The sequence below is a fragment of the Coturnix japonica genome, chromosome 1, assembly GCF_054131305.1.
Source record: "Coturnix japonica strain WE chromosome 1, WE-NBRP24, whole genome shotgun sequence".
Lineage (NCBI taxonomy): Eukaryota > Metazoa > Chordata > Aves > Galliformes > Phasianidae > Coturnix > Coturnix japonica.
The window spans coordinates 84071773-84096116 of record NC_140663.1 but is presented as its reverse complement, the minus strand read 5'-3'; the positions used below and the strand labels follow the sequence as shown (position 1 = coordinate 84096116).

The 24344-nt window shown below is 46.4% G+C and overlaps 1 protein-coding gene across 2 annotated transcripts; it reads right to left on the bottom strand.

Annotated features, from left to right (window-relative positions):
* Window positions 1–12557: 12557 nt before the first annotated feature.
* On the bottom strand, window positions 12558–24193 carry CD2 (CD2 molecule). Of its 2 annotated transcripts, none has more exons than XM_085547025.1 (5): window positions 23860–24193; window positions 20296–20589; window positions 18227–18469; window positions 16628–16659; window positions 12558–14235 (listed from the first exon to the last, which is right to left on the bottom strand). In XM_085547025.1, the coding sequence occupies exons 1-5, from the start codon at window positions 23918–23920 to the stop codon at window positions 14044–14046; spliced, it is 822 nt and encodes a 273-aa protein (XP_085403151.1). In that variant the 5' UTR covers window positions 23921–24193; the 3' UTR covers window positions 12558–14043. The 2 variants fall into 2 exon arrangements, with proteins under 2 accessions (XP_085403151.1, XP_015734984.2); XM_015879498.3 differs by having other exon boundaries at window positions 16628–16747; window positions 23860–24141.
* Window positions 24194–24344: the final 151 nt, after the last annotated feature.

The window sequence follows — 24344 nt, the reverse complement described above, 5'->3', positions numbered from 1 at the left end:
TGGATTCCGGCTCCACCCCTTTTGGTCACTCAGGTACATTCCTTGCACCTGAGCGCCCCTGGGTTGGCTCTGCCTTCTCACCAGGTGTTTGGTCAGTGCTTCAGGCCGTGACTCAGCATTTCCACTACAGATGCCTATGGAGCACAGGTCAGTGTAGGTACAGCTGCCTCCACACTACATAGTGAAGCATTCCCTCCTGCTAACACTGACACAGCACTCTCCTGTCCTCCCTACTGCCAGCATCCGAATTGCAACCTTACAGGGCATCCAAATTTCCATCTGCTCCTCACAGACCCCATTCAGCCTTTCTGCTCTCACCCTCTCACCAAGTATCTGTTGCAGATTAATTGGCCTGAAGTTCAGGTAGCATGCATTTGTCTGGATTATTTCCTGCCCAAGCTAACCTCAATAGATATATATATTTTTAAAGGGAATGTTTTGGCAGAGCATCAGAAAGGAAAACTCCCTGACGGTGTAATCGTAGCTTAATGTGCAATAGACACAGGGAAAGCCCCAGCATTCGGGGTGGATGAAATGCAACTCACTGTTATGCGAGGAAAAAAAAAAAAGGTACAAGATCCACTAAGGATGACTTTTCAATAGCCAGAGGTGAACCAACAGCTCGCTTCCATCCCTGCCCTTGGCAGCATGAATGGGGTGGGCTGAGGGAGGGGATCACGGGGATGTGTGAGGGCAGGGTGTGCCTCACGGCTGTGGGCTGAGTGAGGAAAAGTCACCAGCTTGTCCTGACCCTGTGTTCAGTGACACTGATGGAGGAATGGGGCGATTAATTCAAACTGATTGACCAAAACTTCGCACTTCGCATTGCTGTCACATATGATTAAAGCTGATCAGGTTGCTCGCTGCAGATAAATCCTTGGACAGCCACAGCCCTGTTATCTGTCCCCGAGTTACCAGTGAGCAGCCTGTCTATTTGCAACCGGGACTATCCCTTGGATGGCTCTGACAAGTAGCTGGTGTGGAGGCATTTTAGCATACGGCTTCATTGGGACCCCATCGCTGAAAACATCCCCCCCCCAGCCCCACTTCGCTGTATGCCAGTGGTCACGTAAGTCACACTGCATCACTTCCAGCCAGAGGCCGTGCTTCACACACAGAAAAAATGTCCTCTCCTAGCTGCAAGTTATTTGCAATCACTCCAAATTGTTCCACGAGCCTATCGTGCAACTGATAGGGCTCTTCAAAATGGCTCTGAGAATAACGCCAGCGTGAGCGTTCAATTATATTTATTCACATTACTCCAAGAGATAGCTTGCTTTCGTGAGCATCTTTGTGGGCAGAACGTTTTTCCAACCGAGTGTTTGGAAATAAAATGGGTCACAATCACTGAGGAAGACAGTCTGCATGTTTTATTCACAAGCACATTTTGTGAACGTTTATTGCTACATACGCCCAGCTCTAGTGAAGATGGACATCCCCAGTTCTCCTTCTCATTTTCTCTCTGTTCTTATTTTTATCTCCACATATTAACTGCAACCTATTGACATTTGCAGTTATCAACCGGAAAGAGAGAAGAAAAAAAAAAAGCAAGTAGGAAACTCTATGCAAAAGGGAAAGTTTATTTCCTCTTAAACCTTTTCCTTAAATTCAATTACGTTGCTCTCATCCACAACAAGCTAATGGCCACTTACGGAGCCCATATCAGATGCAGACACGTAGTTTCTGCTGAGCAAAAATTTCCCTGGAAAAACACCACTTCATTCACTGGTGAGTTGCTTTGCTCAGCTCTGACAGGCTTCCACTCAGGGCTGCCATGATGAGGCCCTGGACTGGCCATCATACCCACAAAGTCCTAACCCCATGGCAGGCTGCAAGGGACACCGCTTTTTGGTACTGTGGCCCTGGGAGATCTCTCAGCTTTTTGGTTTCTGTCTGCATGGTGGGAGCAAGTGTTTTAGGGACAACTTCTTTCCAAGAACTCCTTGTTCAGCATTTCCAGAAGCTGCTCATTCTTACAGGGTTTTGGGATACTGAAACATTGGTCAGGGTCTCATTGTCACCAAACATCACTGTTTGGCTGTGCAGCCCAACTACCTTGCTTCTCTGGCAGCCTTGGGTACCAGGAAGACCCCACACAACCCCAGGGGACTGAGGAGGATCCTCTGTGCACAGTCTTCCACTCTTGAAACACCATGAGCTCATCCCTGCATTAGGCTCAACAGGAGAAAAGAGGCCAAGAAAATATGAAACAATGTAGGGAGGAGCAGAGCTTGTCAGTTAGGAGACAGGCCAGAGTTGGCCTCCTTTCCCCCAGAAGCCAGTGCCAAGATGAGGGATGGAGGAGTGAGGACAAAGTGCCCTGGAGGAAAAGGACAAAGGGGAGGAGTTGGGAGACTTACATATCTTCTCTAAAGACTTCTCTCTGCCCTAAAAAGATCAGTACAGAAAATGATTTAAAAAACAAACAAACAAAACCCCCAAAAATTACACAGCTCTAAGATCAAGATAAGTAATGGTTTCCCTAAAGGCGGAATAACGAGCCTTGATTAAGGAAAAAAAGGAAAAAAAAATGAGAGAGGGAGAGAGAAGTTGGAGGAGGAAAAGATAACAAAGTACCCCCTGATTCTTTATGTTGCTATCTTGGGAAATGTTCATATCTGCAGGGACTTCTTTCACTGCTGCTGCTCTTGGAGTCAGCTGATGCTTGTTATAGTGCACACATGTGCAAGGACAGCTGTGTGGGAGGTGCTGGCTTTCTGTGCCAGTGGTGAGAAACAAACAGCTACATGGTTAGTGAAACCAACACCCCCAGATGGGAATGATCTTTCATCAGGTGTAGTCAACACAGGGGCTGTAGGGTGGCCATCACATAGAGGCTACCACGCCTCCATAGTGAGGCAGCGGGACCACCTGAGAGGTGGGCAGCAATTGCCCACTCCCCTTGCCTGCCCATCAAGGCCATCCCTTACTCCCTTCCCACGAGGTGCAAGAGCAGGAGGCTGATCAGCTGTGTTCCTGCCATTAAAATCACAATTGGCATAGAATTGTTTGGTTTGAAAGGGACCTCAAAGCCCACTCAGCCCAAACTGCCTTCCATGGGCAGCATTGCCTCTCACCAGTTTAGGCTGCCCAGGGCCCCATCCAACCCAGCCTCGAATGCCTCTGGAGATGGGACATCCACAGCTTCTCCAGCACCACACCATCCTCTGACTAAAATGTGTTCCTGCCTCCCCCTCCAGATGAAGGAGGTCTGTGAGAAACAGATTTCCTGAGAAAACCCCAAAAGCCGTGGCCTCCATGCAAAGCACCAACAAATCCTTGTTAGCAAAGCCAGCCCCACAACTCATCATTTAAGCTCTAAGTTATTATCATTTTACAGACAGGGAAGCCAGGGTAGAGCAAGTGAGGGTGTTTGCAAGTGAGCCCATGTGTTCTCCATTACCAAACATCACACTTCCTGACTGCAGCATGACCTGACTGAAGCACTAAATAACATCCAACATTTGTTCTCCTCGTACACCCAGACTGATCAGTAGCAGGAAGCACAGTTGCAAACTCATGCAAACCTGGGAGGTCTGGGGGAGGGTTTGGAACCCCAGGAGCACGTGCTTAGACATCCAGAAAAGGGACAACAAATGTGTTGCCCTTCTGCATGAAGGGATACACCTCCTGTCGGGGGTACAACAGGGAATCAGCAGTGTTATCCATGGCAAAGAGAAGGGTCATGCTCAAATCAGGACCACTTCTTTGTAGTGCACTCATGAGTCTGGAAGAGATCCAGAGCTGGTTTGAAATTCCAGCCCTGCTCACAGTACAGCTAAAGTCCCGCTGAGTCCTGGTGAGCCAAGACTGCTTTCCAAAGTTTGTCTCCCCAGGAACACAATGACACTTCATCATCCTTCTGCTTTGTTTGGGGGCTGCTCTGGGTTTGAACTAAGTTACCCTCAAGGGACCCCTTCCCACCTTAATGAAACTGTGGTCCTGTGATTCTCCAGTTTGGAAGGAAGAGGTTGGAGCCAAAGCATCACTCAAGCAATAAAGCTGTTCCACCCAGCATAATCACTTTTATCCTCAGTGAATCTTTGAGGGAATTGTTCTGGGTTTCTGCTTAGAAAACAACATCCCTGCAGAGACACAGCTGCAGCTGTGTTAACACAACTGGTCACCCAGAAACTTCTAAGGAAAAAACGGACCATTTCAGCTCACTTTACAAAGAGGATGCTGCCTTGCTCTTTGCTTTAAGTCACAAGGCTGCAGTAGCAGAATGAGGGAGGGCTGTCAGCATACAAGTTTAGATTATCCCTAGATGCAGAGGCCAGCTGATTTTGAGACTAAAGAGCTGTAGCCTCCCCACAGGCACCAACAAGTCTTTCTGCTCCACAACATGTTGCAGTCCCTACAGCCACAGCCAGCCCAGACCTCAGCACGTACACAGTGTTTTGAAATGACCTTTGCGACCTGAATCACCTGCTGAGGATGTGAAGGGATGTACAGAAGAGATTTTCTCTGCTTGGGCAGCCTGGACATTTCTATGTGGCACAGAGCCAGCTCAAAAGGCTGCACATCAGATTGAGTTAAGGCCCCATTTACAGGATTTGTGCCTTTCCCTACGAAGGCAAAACCCCAGGTGACAGCAGGCTTGTGTAAAGAAACACACCACACAGTCAGCTTCCCTGGGTCAGGAGGTTTCCAACACTCTTTCCACAAGAGCTGACATCTACAGCACATAGGTCACTCTTCAAACACATGGCCCCGTGCCATTCACCCACATCCAGCCCTAGCCACTCATCTTCCTGGCCATCAGAACAAGCAGCACACTCCAGCTCTGGCTTGTCTCTCTCCTCCACATCCTCTGGGCCAACCATTTGCCTTCCCACGCAGAGCAGCTGGCTCCATCCTTGCTCACGTGTTTCCTACCGACCTTCTGGTGGCTGCACCAATTTTCCACTAACACTGTGCTGGGTCTATGCCCAGAGGTCTCCAGTTCAACAAGACACCAGAGACCTGGAGCCATTACTCTATTGCACCCAAGACACATTTGGCTTTAGTCTTTGGTCTGGCTGGGAATGCCTTGCATGGAGCAAATGGAGCAGCAGAACTGGAGGGGCTCTCATCACACCAGCACCAGCTGCCTCCTCCTAGCTGAGCAGTGAAGAGAGCTTGCTGTGAAATAAAGCAACTCACACAAACTTCAGCTCCTTTACATGTAACTCTGTCACGACATACCACAAGGGATGAGAAGAGGGAAGAAAGTGGTGGGAGCAAAAGCACTACTGCCCCAGTGAGGTGGGCTGCTGAGGAGACCTGGTGGGGTGGGAAATACAGCTGCTGGACATCATTTCCTGCCTTGTTTCTTATCTTAGCAGAAAAGATTAAATAAAAAAGGTTAAAAAAAAGCAAATAGTACATGTTTGGTTTAGGGCTCTAAACCCAGCATCACCACAGGGCCTGGACTTGCTTCCTCCAGCAAGGCCAAAGAGGCACCCACAAACACAGGGCTCCCACACCACAGTCAGCATTCCAGAAACAGGAACCCTTTCAGCTGTATCAGCATTTATCCTGCCTCAGCAGGGCCCCTAGCAACACAGGAGTGCAACTGGGGATCAGTGCAGATAGAAGAGTGGAACAGAGGCACTTGGCTCTTGTTACTGTCCACCACTCCAGGATAGCTCGCAAGGTATGAAGACAGAAACCATTACTGCACCAGGCTAATACCACACAGAATACATACCTTCAGTTCTGCCCCAGCACTTCTCCATGGACTTCATCCTGTGCAGACTTACACTGAATAGCAGGAAGCCCCTATTGAAAAGCAGAACACAGATGGGAAAGCAGCTGAAGGCCGGCATGAGCTAATGCCCTTTCTCTAGAGCAGGGACCTTCTCCATGTGCAGCTCAGCTCAGGCACCCCACTACTTGTGGTGGAGTCACTGTCCCTGGAGGTGTTCAAGAAGCACTGAGGAATGTGGATAGTGGGCATGGTGGGGATGGGCCGGTGGTCAGACCTTAGTGATCTTTTCCAGCCTTCATGATTCTTCAGTTCTGAAGGAAGGAAAGTAAGTGTGTGCTTGTGTGCCCGTGTAAGGAAGACAGCATGTCTATTTATACTCAGCATTGTATAGACTATGGGAAGGGTGGCTGTAAGCACGCAGCCTTTAGTATTAATTTATTACAGAGCACTCAGTGCCTCTGTGATTAAAAACGTACATCCAAGTGTGAGTTGTATGTGGGTTATTTGGGCACAGCTGGATGGCATGAAATGTTTATTGCGCACATGCATTGACCAGGAGAGTAGGATGCTCACACGAGGAAGGGAGCTGCAAGGAAGTGATTCAATTACAGCATAAGTGTATACAACACACTCGCACAGTATAACATGTAAAAAGCATTTGTTTGTACAGATTTCATGCTTGAATCTGCAAGCTCCCATGAGAAGTAAGGAGGAAATGATGAAAGGAGCACACATCTGCACACGTGAAATGGGGAAAGACCAGGGATGCTCACACTCCCAGAAAAGAATCGCAGCAGGGGTGCCATGCTGCAACTGCACGCATCAAAATTCCTTCTGAGCAAACCCCAGGAGCTTTATAATCTGGATTAGATTGGTGTTGCACCCAGCTGTCCCTTGGTGCAGCTGAGCTCTGTAAATTTCCCAATCCTGACAGCTTGGGTTTGAAGCCTGACGCACGGGATCTCTGGCACAATGCCTTCAGCTTTCTGAAGATGAAGCTTTTCAAGCAGCCACATTCAACCAGCATCAGCTCAAACAGAGCCAGCGTGCAGCGGCGTCTCAAAAAGACAGCCAAGCCTGGTGATGCTTTTAGCATGATGTTCTTGCTTACTGAGATGGGGTTTTCTTTCTTTCCTCTGAGCCCCCACTGTGGCTTGCACACAGGTGTTGCTTCACTGAAATCTGCATGTTGCATGGAGCTTTTCAGGAAAAAAAACACCAAACATGACAGGGTTTGCTGCTAGAATTCCTGCTTTTGCTGTATGGCTGCAATGCACGAGCATGCACGCATGTATTTTGTAGACAAGAACATTGCTCCCTGCAGGCATGTGCCTGTGTGCAACAGGGGCTCAGAGCAGGCAGAGCATACGGGGCAGCGGGGGGAACGGTTGCGGGGGGCAGCCCATTGCTGCCTGCACACAGTGTCTGACTTTGTGCTCATCTTTCCTGCCACAAAGCTGCAAGGTCGCAGGAAGAGGAAAAGGGCTCTCAGTGTCTGTGTAAAGAAAAAAGAAATAAAAAAAGGAGAGGGAAGATCCCAAGAACAGACGCAGCCATGAGGCACAAAAACGTTGTTTCCAGGTGCCCTCTTGTGGCCTTTTTGAGGTTTCTCCTCACATCTCGTCCAGGCACGGGAGCTCTTTACACAGCAGAAGAGAATAAGAAAAAAATTAAGCTAGGAGTCTTTTGGAAACCAAACACTTAATGTACTTAAGCAGATGTAACCTGCGGGTTTATCCCCTTTAAGAGAAAGAAAAAAAGTGAGGAACTACTGGGAAAGGACAGAGAAGGACTGCAGAAATAAGGCCTGCAGAGACACATGCCTTCATAACCATGCCTCCTTATGGACAACAGCCAAGATTACTCTCCCTTGTGCATAAGCCGGTATTCCAGAGACAGAAAGGTGAAGGATTTCAACCTAGTCCAACTATTTAGAACACAACTAAGAAACCCTCGCATCCTTAAAAACAAAACCACACCGATGTTTCCCATCAGGGAAGCTGCTTTTGGCTGTTTCACTGCTTGGATTGTGGCTCATGTTCCAGCTCTCGTAGCAGAGTGCTGGATTTTCTGTACAAGGAACAAGGCATTTATGGGATGAACCATTAGTGGTAAGGAAGAAAGAAGGATGAACTGCACAGCCCTGCTCCACCTCTGCCCTTCCACTGCTGTCATTTGGCCTGGAATGCCTTCAAGCACTGCTCCTCTCACAAAGCCTTTGCCTTCCTGAAGACTAGTCATTTCCCCATGCCCTGCAGGAAAGCTTAGGGCCTCCAGCAGGGAGGTTTGCCTCCTGCTGTGTAAGTGGCGGTACATGCCTGAGTAGCGACAAGGTGGGAAAGGAAACAGGGACCTGCTTGTAGCAGAATGTGAACAGAAAGTAGTAACTGATGTCAGGCAGGGAAAGGGCACAGAGCCCCAGCTGTGCCACACTCCCACTGCCCCACTAGGTGACAGCACCCACACATGGTGTGCACCCACAGCATCAAGCGTGATGCTGCCAGCACCTCTTGCCTCCACCTCTCACCTCTGAACATGGCTAAGAGCACAGTTTAGCAGCTTGGACCAAGGACAAGGCTTTGTATGGGAGCTGCACAGTAGATAAAGGTTGCACCCTACACTCCCTGCCTAAAGGTACACACCAGAAGCTGGCTAGAAGGTTCTGGGCTTAAACAAGGCACCCCTAACACTACTATATGGCCAGCCGACAAATTTCCCTTCACCCCTGGTGAGTCTAAGCAGTGATTCATTCCCTGAGTAACAATGGGCTAATTGCCCTTTAAGCATGGGTCTGGATCTTGTGTCCCTCCCTCCTGACATGCCACTCACCACCTAAGATGAAAAAGCCCTGGCCACCACTGTGAGAGGGCAGTCAAAATCCCACACCTTGTGCACAAAAGCCAATCCCCTCCCCCCCCCATCCCTTCCTCTCAGCTCCAGGCTGTAGTTAGATCTCATTGCAGCCTTCCTGTACAGAAAGGGAGTTCATAAACATGAGGGAAACTAACTTTCCACACAGGGAGACAGCAGTAGGACAAAGGGGGCTGATTTTGAACTAAAGGAAGGGAAATTTAGATTAGATCAGGGAGGGCATCAATCCTGACCTACTCTGGTTTGTATCTACCAGCTTACCCTGCGGGTCCTTGAGCACACTTCGCCTATGCTGCCACATGGCAGAGATCTATGGGCTGGTTGCCACACAGCTTTGCAGACAAGTGTCTGCTTCCAAGACGGCTACATGAGAACACCTGATTGCTCCTCACACACTGCACAATGCTTTATGCTGAGAGAAGATGCAGAGCAGCCAGGTCCAGTGTGAGAGATTGGGCAAGTCTGTCAGGCTCACGCCACTATGCCTGTCCCCAGCTTCAGCCCACAGCTGACCTGTGTTTTCTGTACTGCTGGGCTGAGCTGCAGCCATCCCACAGAAAAGCACCATCTGTATCATTTATTTCATCCCATGTAGCTACTGCAGTTGCTTTTTTTTTTTTTTTTTAAATATATATATATATCTCAGAGAAGCAGAGGTTTTGTTTCTTATCTGATCAGCCTAGGCCTGTAAACCATTCTTCTGAACTGTATCTTATAAGGGCTTTGGAAGCACCCATCCTTAAAAGCTTCTGGAGAGGGAGAGGACTAACAGTTCTCATTACAATAATGTGCACACAGATGTTGAGTGAGTTGAGACAGCTGCTTTGGTGCCCAACAGAAGCAGTGCAGTTTTTCATCTTTAGATAAGACATCAAGGCTGCGCTTGCCTCAGGTGCTCTGTCACTGTTCTTCTCTAGCACAAATGCTTTGAGACAAAGGGGACTCACTGGCTTATTCCTTGGCTGCCATTTTGAAATGCTTATCCTCTCTTCTTGACACCTCCTCTAACCCTGATATCACCTGTGGCACTTCAGCAGTTTGGTGGCTTTTCTAAAGCTGAACTGCTTTCCGTTACATGATCTTCCAGCACCCTTCTCTTCCACCCCAGGCCAACCCCAGTGCCTTAACCTCGCAGAGAAAATAGGTTATCAAACAGACCTTTCTTTGGAGAACCTTCGATTCCCCACAGCTCCTTCAACATGCAGAATTTCCACTGCTGAGCCTAAAGGCTCCTTTCGAGTCACTTTCTGTACAGACACATTTCCTTCCTTCCAGTGTTTTTTTAAGACTTTATGTTGCTCAGTTCCTCTTTGTGGTGGCTGGCTTTTGGTTAAGCTCTTCTTTTTCAAATGGCTAAAACAAGAAACAGTCTAGAAACTGTAAGCTTAGCAAAAGGCATCAGAGGTTTTCTGTTTGAATTTTTGGCTTGAGATATGGACAGTTCCCCTGCAACAGGAGCCACATCCTCATTCAGTGATTTGCTTGCACTGGCTACTGAAATCACAGCAAAGCCACATAAAATTAGTGATTTAGTACAAAGAATGCCTGCAGCACATCAGCCTTGCAGTCACCCCAGCCTTGCATGCCCATCAGCTGCAGAGCCCACAGCCATAAAGCCATTCTCAGAGACACAGCTCCCTCAGGTGGTTTGCTGAACAGCTGTAACACCTCCAGGAGACTGGAAAAAGATAGCTACAGTGATGCCATACATAGAAACTCATTAACAAAGCTTCACATCTCTATTTCGTTCCCTTTTTTGTTGGGAAACCTCACCTCACATCTGGCAGAGGAAGAGGGATGTGTCTGAGTTCGGGACTTACCCACAGAAGTCCCAGCACATGCAACATTCAGCAGCAGGCACTGGTGCCCCAGCTTGAGGGCCTGTAAGGTGGAATGGTACAAAGACGGTAACAGATATTCAAGATTATTTATAGCAAAAAACTCACCCATATGGATGCCTTCACTGGGAAATGCTGAGACAATCTCCACCAGGGAGCAATCTCCAAGAGATGCTGCCTTAGTGGTGGTCAGCCCTTAAATGAGGTCCAGAGGAGGTGGAGTCAAGCTCCACCCCTTCTGGGAGCACAGCTCAATTACTCTCACCTGTGCTCCCACAGCTGACCCAACACTTGCCTCAGCTGATTAATCAGAGGTTCAGGCTGTGATTAACAATTTCCCATACGAGGCCTCGCTGCCTGTCCCACCTCACCAGGGAGCAGGAGGCTCAGGGATGCACATCAAGCTGCTCCCAGACTGTTTGGTTTCTGAGTTGTTACTTGTACCCCACAGTCCCCTTGTGCCTGCTGACCCAGCCTGGGACAGCAAGAAGGGCTTGGAGTGAAAGTGGGTATTTGTGTGGAAGGGCAGCGGTGTGAAATGCCTTCCTTCTCTTAGAACACAGGCAGAGAAAGTTCATGGGAAATATGGCCACTGAGTGCTGCTGCACAGAAGGCTTCTTTGTTGTGGGGTTCTCTCTTCCTGCTGCCTTAAAACCTGTCTCCAGTGCCTCTGAAATGCAAACACCATCTAACAATATCACAAGATCAAAAGTGTATGAGGTGACAGGGAGTGGTATTGAGGCTGGTGCTACTTACAACAGAAGGCAGAAACCAAACATCAGCTTGAGGCATTTCTTTGTCCTTGTTTTGTCCACATCTCTGACATCCCACTTGCACGGCCAGCACTTGCAAGTAGTATTTGTGGAGCTTTGCCTACCAAGTTGTGCTTTCCTCTGACCTGTCATCCATGGCACACTCCACAGAGGAGTGTTTCAAAGACAGTTTCAAAGACAAATTCAGCATTTCTTGAGCCTGCTGCAAGGTTTCAGCACAGCTGAAGAACAGAAGTCTTATTTATCAGAATAGAGGGCTGATGGGCAAGACAGTCCCAGCTAAGGCTGATCTCCATATCAGAGCCTGAGGATCTGATGCAGAATATGAGGGATGCCTTTTCCCCCATGGTATTATTTTTAAAAGCATGCCAAAGAAAGACATTTACAAGCCACAGTCTCCTACCTGGCATTTTACAGGCTCAAAATTTCATTTTAGGATTGAAATTATCTGAAGAGCATGATCACCTCCTTCAACCTGTTGGCCACGCTTCTTTTGATGCAGCCCAGGAGGGTCACAGCATGGTTTGGAGCCTGGCCTCATGGGTAGAGCTTCACACAGTTTTGTAGCCAAGAGCAGAAAAGCTTCTTGCCTCCCACTCAGAAAAGTTGGCTTCCTGCTGCAATCCCTTGCCTAAAGAACCAACATGCCCCACCACTGGGACAGCATCCCCTCACACTGCCTCAGCTGCCCACAGCTGTTTTGTGTGTTAAGGGGACAGAACATGGAATGCTGCCCACCCTCAGGCTGAATGCGGTACTATGGCTCTCTTGGCTGAGGAAGCAAATGAGGATTTGAAACCAAACCCTGAAGCACCCATGTCTGCTGCAGCTAGGATCACAGCAGAGAACTTCCCTGCCTAGTAATCCAGAAACCAGCAAGAGGAATCAGGCAGAAGACTCTCAGGCTAGCAGGGTACTTCAAGGAGAGGTCAACTGCAGAGCAGGAGCACAGCTACGAGCACAGGCACCAGACTGCAAGAGTAGCTGGCAGTTTTGCAGGGCTGCTTACCAGGGAGCTGCTAGCACAGCTGTCTGGCTGTGCCTCAAGCTCCACACAACCATCCCCATGGGCTGAAAAGAGAGTTACAGATGCCTACCATGTAACCAGAAGCACCAGGTCCCTCAGCCTAGCCAACACAACTGAAGCTGAGCAAGTGTCACGGCGAAGGAACACCTCGAAAGCACTGCTGCAGCTTTGTTTAGCCCATGGCACAGAAGGCACCGTGGCAGTGATGTCATAAGAAGGGTCAATACATAACAGACAGTACCTCCCAGGGATCTGTGACACCTCCTGCAACCAAGTTCCTGTGGCTCACAGACCAGAGTGTTTTTCTCTTCTTCTCTGTACCAAAGGGAGATTTCAACAGGACCCCAGCACAGGTATGAGCTGAAGCCCTCATTATCTTTATTCATTCACCACAGGGACACAGCTTATATTACAAAGTAAACCATGAAATGTTTACCAAATGCAATTTTAAGCAGTAAAAACCCTAAAACAAGCTGCAGAAGGCTAAGGCAAGAACAAGTGACCCTCCCATCACTGTGCCCATCCTGGAGCTCAAAGTGATTGAACTCTAGAAGAGACAGAGACCTGCTCCTCTTCCTGACAAGTGACTTCCCCACCCTCATATCAGAGGATAAAAACAGTCACATTTCTGAGGAGAAACAAAAAGAAGGCTATTTAACTGCCTTAAAGAAGGCTATTTAAGTCAGCTCTGAGAGGAATACCCCACATCCTTCTACCAATTGCAACAACATGCTGTCTGGACATCTTGCACTCCGTGACTCTGACAGCTCTCCCCTTCTCCATCACTGCTGACTTTCACACCAGATGGACCAGTTTATCAGTTTAGCAGACATCACTCCAAGAAGGAATGTCCTCTCTCAGCTCCTCAGCCATCTGATAGAACCAGTTGTGAACATTCCCAAAGGCCAGAGGAGCAAGGAGTGTTCATCCAGAACATGGAGAGTGATGCAGGAATAGTTTCTGCAGTCCAGGTGCACACCTCCACTTTTGGGAGAGTGAGGCCTCTCAGTAGTTTTTTTGTAATCAGCCGGTAACAGCAACCAGGAGGTGCTTACCAGCAACATCAGGGAGCATGGTCACTTATCATCAGATAAGTGACCTAGTGATAGAAGCCATGGCAATTTAGACAATAGCATTGTTAAGGAGGCTGCTTGGCAGTTTGAAATACTGATTTCAGGAACCCATATATACCAAGATCTGTTCTGTGACAATAAAAACAATAAAACTACCTGACTAGGCAAACAGATCTATAGGGAAAGTGGTAGAAAAAAAATGAAGGATATACTCCTTCCCCCTTACATTTTTCACACATGCATGCTTCAAGTCTGTCACATTTCCTTTCAGTTTATTGTCCTCTGTGTTGGACAGCACCAAGTCTTTCAACATCAAACCAGTGATTAGATACAAATAATAATTATGTTTAGGAGACCATGCATCTAGTGCTGAAATCAGAGGGCTGTTCTAATGCACAAAAAGCAAATGAAAAGCTATATGACAAAAAGAGGTAACATCTACAAATCCACGTTGTCTCAGGCTTTCACTTTTTGATATAACCCATCCAGAAAGCAAGACAACAATGCAGTGCAATAAAAAGTGAACCACAGAAAGATGCATGTGTCTTCACATAGAGTCACTTGAAGAAAAAAGGCCCCAGGTCTTTCTTCAGCCTCCTCCACTGTGTCTCTTCAACTCCAGTTACTTGATGCTCTCTCTCATCTTCTGCAACTCCAGAGCAGAGTGCTACACAAGCCTGTGTAGGAGGAGTTCTGGACTGTTGTAAGGTTTCTTCTTCCATAAAAAAGAGCCCTCCATCCCCCAGGACGGGTGTTCAGTGCCTCTCTCTCAGCTGGCTTGGAGCCGGCAGCTGGGTGCGTGGCCTAGGCTGTGGGGGCACTGCTCGCTGCTGTGCATGTGGCTGTGGAAGAGGCCTCTGATGCACAGAGGTCCGCTGGGGGTTAGGGTTAGATGGTGTTTGAGGGAGCTTTTGCATTGCCATCTCTGTGTCCACCTGGTGGATCTGCATCCTTTCCTCATCTGCAAAGACAGGAGGCCCCAGTGGTCAGGCACCTACTTACATCTAAGCAGGAGGCAAAAATTCTTACTGAAGTCCAACAGCGAGGGAAGACAGTTTGGAACACCATGTAATTATAAAAAAACAACCATATAGGTCTTACCTGCACAGCCACTGTCACTGTCCTGCTACTCCAACAAACAACCAAAGTCACTGCCACCCACACGCTCAGGCAGCACTCAGAATTTTGCAGCAGCCCCAAAGCTGAGGCCAATGCACCTGAAGACACTACAGCCTTCTCTGGTCACTGATAGACACTCTCAGCCTGAGCTTCTCTGTCTTTTAGAGGACACACTCAGAGGGCAGTGAGGCACTGGCATAGGCTGCCTGAAGAAGCTGTGGTGCCCCATCCCTGAAAGCCAGATTCGGTGGGGCCCTGGGCAGCCTGAGCTGGTAGGGGGCAGCCCTGCCCATAGCAGGGTTTGGGACTAAGTGGGATTTAAGATCCCCTCCAGCCCCAGATGTTCCATGATTCTATGAAATAGGACACAGCCACAGGCAGCAACACAAAAGCCCTGATCTGCCACTGTCTGCCATGAAGGTTTCCTGGGACCTGGAATCCCAGCATGAATTTCCCAGTAGGTAGAATTAAATTCATGCCATCTCACTTTTGATCATTAACTCATCATTTGTGATATGGCAGTCACTTTAGCTTAGGTATTGAGAAATGTACCCCTTGGGGAGCTGAAATAACCTTACGCTCAAGCTGTTTCAAAGAGGCCAGCCACCTTATTTTAGTTCTTATCATCCCAGATTTCTCTTTTTCTTGAATCCAGGCCCAAAAACTGAGGAGGTGCTGTCAATATGAGTGGGATCAACTACTCGCTTGACAAGGAACATCAAGAACAGCCATAGTGTAAGGCAAAATTCTAGTGGCTTTGCTCACGCTGGCACTTTGTTCATGAGATGTGCCAAGTCTTCTAAGACAACATCCTGTGGGTGCACTGTTATGAGCTCTCCTAAAAGACAAGGAGAACACCTGCCTATTTTTTGTGGTGATAACTTCATAGGAAGTGAGGGGGCCATGATGAGGTACCCACACTGAAGTTCTACCCTCAGCCATGGAAAGCATCATGCTAACCCTTGCCATCAGACTGACCACATGCACCTTTGAGGTATCAGCTTGAGTTTCTTTCAAACATTACCCTTTTTACTTTGACAAATACTGCTGTGCAAAGGGATTTGTTCTCACATTTTGTAGTTCAAGCACTCACAGAGAGCCTAGCTGCTACTGAAGATCATACAGCACGTCTGACACAGAATGTGGGTATAAGACTTGGAATCAAGCCTTCAACACCAACATGCTGCTCTGGCAGCAGGGTGATCTCCCTCATACTTGAGCTTCCTCTTCTGAGTGGGCCAACCATTTTTTCCTGAGCATCAGCTCAGCATCCTCTGCCCACCCAAACCAGCAGCAATAAGCAAACTGCAATCCCAGGTAAGGCTTTGTACAGCAATAATAATGAAAAGATGATAGTTGTAAATACCCAAAAGGTTATTTACAGGAAAAACCCACCCATATGGAAGCCTTCAGTCTGCTGGGAACCACTGAGGCAACCTCCACTGACGAGCAATCTCCAAGAGAAGCTGCCTTAGTGGTGGTCAGCCCTTAAATGAGGTCTAGAGGAGGTGGAGTCAAGCTCCACCCCTTCTGAGAGCACAGCTAAATTACTCTCACCTGTGCTCCCACAGCTGACCCAACACTTGCCTCAGCTGATTAATCAGAGGTTCAGGCTGTGATTAACAATTTCCCATACAGTCTTCTATCAAGACAGAGCCTGCACTGAGAGGTGACTCTGGCAGCATATTTTCTTAATGAGGTTTGAATTCTGGACAACAGATGAGAACTTTGCCCAAAGACTTTTTAAGTGCCTCAGACTGGACCTCCAGTGTTGATATGCCTCCAACTACATTGTTTTGCAGAGAGAAAAAGCACCAGGAGTTGCTCGAGGAGACCCCCATAAAAGATGAGTTCTTGCTCTCTCCTTATGTGATGTTTTTCCAAAGGTGACTAACAACATCAAAGATCCTAATTTTATACTATATACTTTTACTGAAAAAAAATCTACTTACATACTTATTTATATGTTTAGCCCCATGGATGTTCATGACAGGTGGCCTTGGCAAAGGATTAGAACACCAGTTCTTTCTACGTAGATAAACAGAAGGGCTTGAGAACAAAAAGCCTTTTGTTCAAAGTGTATGTCTGAAACCAAGACTGACAATAGCAGCTGATGCGCTGAGGTTCACTACACGCTCAAGATAAGCTCTTGCTCCTGCTCACAGGGAAGCTGTCAAGAAGAACCTCTAGGATATTAGGTGGCTGGAGAGAGTTTAAAGCCTTTGAACACTTACCATCATCTTCAAGCCTATCTGCTTTCTTCTTCCTGATACAATAAATAAGCAAAATCACAAAGACAACAAAGAATACCGCACCTCCTGTTATGCATGAGATGCGATAGAGGTCCAGCTGGCCTAGTTAAGAGAATAAAGAGGATGTTAGAGGGGAAGACATGCCTTGTGTAACATCAACGTAGAGTTTGGTATCATTCTGCCATTGAATATGAAAGCAGCACTGGTGAGATAACCCACCCTGTCCTTTCTCTGTACACAGAAAAAAAGTTGCCAGTTCTCACACTGTGGTATGGAACAATACCACAGGAACTTCCTTGCAGAAACCAGTGCACTTGCGCATGCTATATCCTCTTAAATTAGCACAACTGGCCTGCTCCTACAATAAACCCTTTTAAGGGTAACAATTGTCCAGGCAGTGCTCAGCACCTAACAGAAATAAACTTTCCAAGTACTTCATCTGGGCTGCACACACAGAACAGTTTGTCTCATATCACTTTTGGTACTTCCTCTTCAATTTTTAGCTATATGCAAATTAAAAATAGTGAAAATAAAAAAACAAAAAAAACAAAAAAAAAAAAAACAAAAAAACAAAAAAACACCAAATATCCCACATCCTCAAATGGGAGTTTGATTTGTTCAGTGAGCAAAGATTTATGTGAGCACTCTGTATTAGACCAGCTAAGTTTTGCCAGATTGACTTTCCTTCATCACCTCCTGCTTGGGTGTTCATGTCTAAGCACAGGTGTTAGGGAGCTCGATCCCTTAGAAATGGGCCTTTCCTTTGCTTCCTGAAGCAAAGCTCAAGAGGAGACACTGCTGGTGCCACCTCAGCATGCACAGGAAGGGCAAGAGACACAAGACTGAAGTCAAAATGTACATCTACATCATGAAAACCATCATCAGCCTGGGCTGCTCCCTGAGAGTAAATGGAAACAAGTACACTCAGAACCCTAGCTCTTCCCAATGCAAGACTAGCAGATGAAACAAGTGCTGTGTATTTTGCCCTTCAATACCTGCTTCTCCCAGCTGACCACATAGTGAGCTCTGTCAGAGTCATGTCTATATGAAGACTTTGACAAGCTCAATCCCATCTTAAGCTGTTTTGTCCACTGAAGATCAAGACTCAAGGTGGCAGATAAAACCTCAAATGAGGTAAGGAAATCCATTGAACACTTGAGCTATGCTCATCCGAGTCACATAGTCCCAAGGCCTGCTAACTTCTCCACGATCTCCTTCCTTGACTTCCAGGCAACCTTGGGAGTCCAAGTAACTCATTTTTCCCCTTTTGAGAACAACCATGCATATCCATTGGTAACAGACAACCATCACCTTCATAGGTACAAGCATGGAGAGGAAGAAAATAACATACAAGTAGCTTTCCCCACCATAAGGGGAAATCAAGAGCAAATACCCTGAAAGCAGCAAGATATTTTCTGCCTCACACAGACTGCTGTATGCAATCAAAATTCAGCACCAGCAGTAGACTCACATTATTGTGTACAGGGAACCATGGCTGCTTCTGGCTTCTAAATCAACCCCACAGATAGACAACTATGTAAAGTGAGCCCTAGCTGATTCTGGTAAAAGTAGGCTTCTTACCCTGACACTTGATTTCCTTCTCAGTTGTTTTTTTGCTGACTTTGTTCTGAACAATACATCTGTATCTTCCACTGTGTCGAGTAGTAAATTCCACCTCTGTAACATTCGTTTGGGATTTATTGATTTTATCATGAGCCAATTCTATCGTAAACACTTGGTCCACAGTCATCTTCTTCACCGCACATTTCACGAACAGGGTTTTATTAATACATTCAGCATTGAGGACTGGCTGAGGGACAGGCTCTGAAAAAGATAAGGAATAGGCAGATCTGACAATGTTTCTCCTTTTGAAAATCTCCATTGTGACACAGAGAAGGGAATTGCAGTATGGGAGTAGCACCAGCTAACGAGACCAGAGAAGAATGAAGAACAAATCAAACTTCACTGTAGAAGCAACACAGCAGTTAAAGAAATGCCATCTATTAGCCTACATTTTCATCCTAACACACTTAGGATCCTTTTGTCTCTTTCCATTTTCCCCTCAACTCCCTAGAAAGCATTTCTTCCTCAAACAAAGTTGGATCGTTTGTGCCAGCAAGAGTAACTACGTTATATCTCTTCTGGAGCCCATTTTCACTGCAGCATTGCCACAATTTGAAAACTGATTTTTATCCTCCATTCTTCTTCTGAATAGAAATATTTGTAGCTAACATCATAAGGGCATTTGACTTCCAGGTACTTAACCGTACTAAGCACAACCTGAAGGGACAGAATCATTAAGATTAGAAGTGACCATAAAGATCACTCGGTCCAACCACTGATGTATTCTCACTGTGCCTACTAACCACATCCCTCACTGCCACATCACACGGTTCTTGAATATCTCCTGGGTCAGTGACTCCACCACCTCCCCAGGCAGCCTGTGCCACTGTTTTACTGCTGAGTGGAATTTTTCCACTCATTTTATAACTTCCTTGAATAATTTGGGCAGAAGCCCCCAGAATGGAGCTCAAATGGATCTGCAGACCATCTAAAAGCACTCTGGCACAGAACTGCATGACATGGCCAGATGATCTCCAGGCTTTGCCTGGCTCGTGGTCATTGGAGGAAGTGGTGTTTTCAGGCAGAGGATGTGGATAAGGGAGGCTGGAGAGAGCCCCCTAACTCCTGCCCCAGTGTTCTGGTACAAATGCAATTAGCTCTGCCTGTACCCATCAGAAGAAATTTCCTTCAAGACAGAACAGCCACTTACAATGCTTTATGCATTGCCAAAGGCACTCAGCTTGCATGACAGCCACAATACAAAAGCTCATCACAACAGAAAACAGAACAAAACAGAGCACTCGGCTCCAAGAAGGCTATGACAGAAAGAGCCAATTTCTATCTCTCTGTGCCCTACAAGCAACTAGTTATGTTTTGGTGCTGGAATCTCCATCACTGATGACAGATATTGAAGCAGAGGAGGCTCACAGGACTTTTCTCAACCACAGAAAACTGACAGAGGCATCAGATGAAAAAAAGCTCTATTCCAACTTCTAAATGAGGTGAACAACCACAAACTAGGGCCACCTCCAGCTGTAGGCAGCATCAGATATAAATAGCATAGGTTTTAAAGCCATTAAGAGCTGTCTGTAGCAAATGAAGCCTAGGTGCACATTATAACAAGGAAAGGCACCTCCCTTCCCTCATTAACTTACTCCCCTTCTGCAAGTTGTAGAGCATCTTTTGGAAGAAAGCCCCAGTGGAAACACTGAAGTCCAGGTCATGTTAGTGTGTGATGGTGTCACCACCTCAATTATTTCTTTCTCTTCAGAGCAGCTGTCTTTTCAACTCCAGTAGCACTGTGTAAACTGGATGACAATTGATACTAGCACCCAACAGTTACTAAAGGATTTTCTTTCCACAGCAGTAAGGCAAGATCTCTGCTGCAGAGTAGGGAATTGACACAGCACATAGTTAACTTGCAGTCTATCACCTTAACCTGGCATTAAACCCAGGTAACCCCAATGACAGCTCACTGCCTTAAAGCATAAATAAGGCCCCTTCCTTAATCTGCAGGCAGTTTACAATGAAGGCTTCCAACAAAGTGCACAGACCACTGGATTGGTATGGAGATGGCAGAAACTCACCCAAAACAATGAGATCTATTGTTTCATCTGCCTTCAGCTTTCCCTTCTTGTCATAAGCAGACACCTCGTATATCCCACTGTCTTCTTTCACCAGCCGCTCTATTCGGAGAGTCCCATTGAGGAGCACCTTGCATCTACACTGCATCTTCTCCACATAATATTGAATTTTTTTGTCTTTTATTTGAAGCAGCCTCTCGTTGTCTCTGCTCCACACTGTCTCATGCATGTTTTCAGCAGTGAAACTGAGTAGAGCTGTCTCATTCACTGTCTTGTAAATATTTACGGTACTGGTGCCTATGAAAGGAAGCACAATCCATCAGTCAGTTCATCCCAAACAGTCCTTACTGCCTGCTCAACAACCATAGCCATAGAATCAAAGAATGCTTTGGGTTGGAAGGGACCTTTAAGATCATCTAGTTCCAACCCCCTGGAAAAGACAGGGACACCACCCAGTAGAGCAGGTTGTTCAAAGCCCCATCCAGCCAAGTCCTGAATGCTTCTTAGGAGGGTACATCCACAACCTTACCAGACTGTTCTGGTGTCTCACCAGCCTCACAGTAAATACTTCCTTCCTAATACCTAGTACCATGATCCAAAGGGTTTTCATTTTCTAGCCACTCACTCTAAGGCTCATTTCACGTCTTTCCACTACTTCAAAACTCTCCTTGATTGTTTATTAACTCACTAGTACTCAAATTAATTCTGAGGAATCTGAAAGTCACATTCACAAAAGCAGGCTTTATCCTCTGGGTGACCTATTCATTGTGATTTTGAATGCTGAGATTTTTGATTGCTTGTGGACTTCACTGTAAAATGATGGAAAGCACAACAATGACAGCAGAGCAGCAAGATTCCAGGCTACTGAGGATCCACTCAGACACAATGGCAGCAGACACAGAAAAATGAACTACTTACCATTAGAAAACCTGTAAAGTCCTCAAGTAGGCAGATACCTCCAGATGAGATTTTCTTATCTCCACTTCCAACACTTAAATAAGGTCTGGAAAGGGATAGATCCTGCCTCCACCCCTTCTGGTCACTCAAGAACATTGCTTGCACCTGCGATCCCCTGGGTTGAGCACCCATCAGGTGCTCAATTGCTGGTTCAAGCCCTAACTCAGCATTTCCACTACATTCACTCTTCCTGCAAATAAGGTCATTTGGGTGGGCTTAGCTCTTGGCACGGGCTAATGTGCAGAGCAGACACTGCTGTCATCATTACTGCAAGCAGCAAGCTTATGGAGGTCCTGGATCATGGGGTCACTTCAGCAGCAACAGTGATGGCAACAATAATAAAAACAGTGGCCTGTAAGAGGTGTCTGAGTCGAGAAGTGAGCACATGACACCAAACTGGAGGAAGACACAGGTCTGTAAGTCGCAGTGCTGCTCCACAGTGCACTTACCCCATGTTTCTATCACAGCATCACAGTATGGGAAAGCGATGGGGAGAAACAAACAGCTAACCACAGCCTGCGAGCTTATCAGGCACTGGTGATGCTGAGAGATAAGTGAAGACAAAAAACAAAGACTTTTCTCCTGACAAGTGCCCTTTGATTGTCCTCTGCAAACTAGGTGAGAGGAAAGCAATGCGCAGCAGCTCTGGGGAATCATGCTTCTGGGGGCATGTTCTCACATAGAATCATATGGTCATTAAGGTTGGAAAAGAACACTAGGATCACCTGTCCCCACCATGCCCACTAGCCCATGTCCCTCAGTGCCACATCTACATGGTTCTTGTGGTACACATCCAGAGATTTCACCTCAGTGCAGTAATGCCTGCATCCCAGCTGCCAGTGGAAAAGTTGTAGAAGGAGATGTTAAAAAGCACTTACAAGTGTGAGGTGGAATATATTCATTACTAAAAACTTTCATTTTGAACTGCAACTTCTTTCATTGTTCATGACCCATATTCATTCCTCTTCCATCTATAGGATAAAACTGATGGGAAGATGGGGGATTTCCTCCCAAATACCAGACAGAGCTGATTCTGCTCTAACTTGACAGATTTCAAGCACTTTTTCCTGCAGACATAAAAACTGTGCTTGTGAACTTTTTACAGTCCTTCACTGCAGCATATAATCCATTAGTCCACAATGATAAACTACAGTGGCAACTGAAATCCAGTTGCTGTTTCAGCAAACTAATAACATTAGAGATAACCGAGGAGTTAAAGTATTTTGCCTCTGCAACAAGAAAATGAATACTAAAGTGTTTCCACCCCAGCCTAAGGCGAGGTTCTCAGTTCAGTATCACATGAGGTATTTGATGCACCAAATGACACATTCTGAAGCCATGCTGTCAATCTGGGCAGCAGCTAATCTTCCACAGAGACGGTCCTATGGGTTGTACCCAAATGGTTGAGTTCCAGTACCTGTCTGCTCCATCACAAGGAGGCATTTAGAGCTAGGAACAGGATACCTTTGTGTAACAGATATGCACATTTGCATTTTCTATCCAGAAGTATGGAGAAAAAGATCTAAGTTTTCAGGGAAAATCCAGTGGCATCTCTAAGGACACATCCCTATGGAGATCCCATGGAAAGCAGTGGATTCCACACAGGTGATACTACAAATGTGTTTAGCTGAGTAAATGGCAGTTCTGCTAATGTCAGCTGAAATGCTCTTCAAGGGGCAGAAAGATCAGAGCTGGCAGCATAGACCATTTGCAGCCACAAGGAAAAGTCAAAACAAGAAAAAGCTCTGAAAAGTAACTTTAGAGTAAGTAAGGAATCTTCTGTTTCTCTGCTTCAAGTAAATCTAAAGCCCATTTTCCATTCAAGAGAATGAACTTCATTTCTGTTTGGGAAGAAATGCATCACATACCGAACAGAAATTCCTTATTTGCCAATTAATTTTGTTCTGGAATTAAAAAAATACAATCAATCTTCAGTGGAATGAACAGGAAAAAAAAATTATCTGTGCATAGATGTGCTGTTAAATCATAGATTAGAGAGAAGGAGACACCTTAATTAAGTTTTTAGATTAATACTTTAAAAATGAGAGCGGCAGTGTACAAAATGTAAGTAGGCATTTGCTTACTGTTCTCACATCCTGGGTTCCTTGAGCTCCACTGATAACACTGAGATGTAACACGCTTCCTCTTAATATTTAGGGAAGAATATAATTTGCACATTCAGGAGATTTGCTCATCACTGATAAGAAAAGGTAATTACATGTGATAATGGCTCTGCACAATGCACCATGAAGTAGATCACTAATGTAGTACGAGCTACCTCAAGGGCAGAGAGAAAACTGCATGCTGATATTTCTTGTTACACACGTGTCAAACTAAAGCTCATTAACTTAAAACCAGAGCTGTTTACAGCTTACTGTTACAATAGAAATTGGAAATTCAGGTCTTGCCCTCCTCTTCTGGATGAAAATGAAATCAAGTAATAATATCCACAACCCAGAGACTCTCCAGGCACATCACCCACCACTGGGAAAATGGAACTAGTTTCTCATCAGTAACATCCCACCAAGTTGTAAATTGTTTAAAGGCAATTTTAACAACAGCAGCACACACACACAGAAAAAAAGGTTGGAGATCGTAATGAAGACTTACATTTTGCTTTGGGAAACAAAAGCAGCAAGCACTTGACTAGGAAAATCCTCCCAAAGTTCATTTTCAGGATCCAAAAATCCCAGTTCCGCCTTATCAAAGGCAGCTCCCAGCATGTGAAAGGCTTTTCGTCTGAAAGCAGCAGCCCTGCTCGCACAGCCTGTGCCCTCCTCCCAACCTCCCGCCTGCACCCGAGCACTTCTTGTTTCTCACCGGACACCCAAAGCAGCAGCAGCAGCACCTCCTGAAGGCTGTGCTCTGTCAGGATGGGGAAACGTGTTGTGATAGGGACAGCATGACAAATGCACCCCCCCAACCCCTGAGGCCTGCCCACTCAGCTTGAGGGCCAGACAGGGCTATTGTCCAATGTCCACCGAAAGAGTTCAGCTCCACTATCCATGTTATTTCATTTATGGGATAGATGCTCCTTTGGGGCAGGGGTGGTGTGAGCCCTCCTGCTCCCCTGTGTCCCCCTCAGCAAAGAGGGG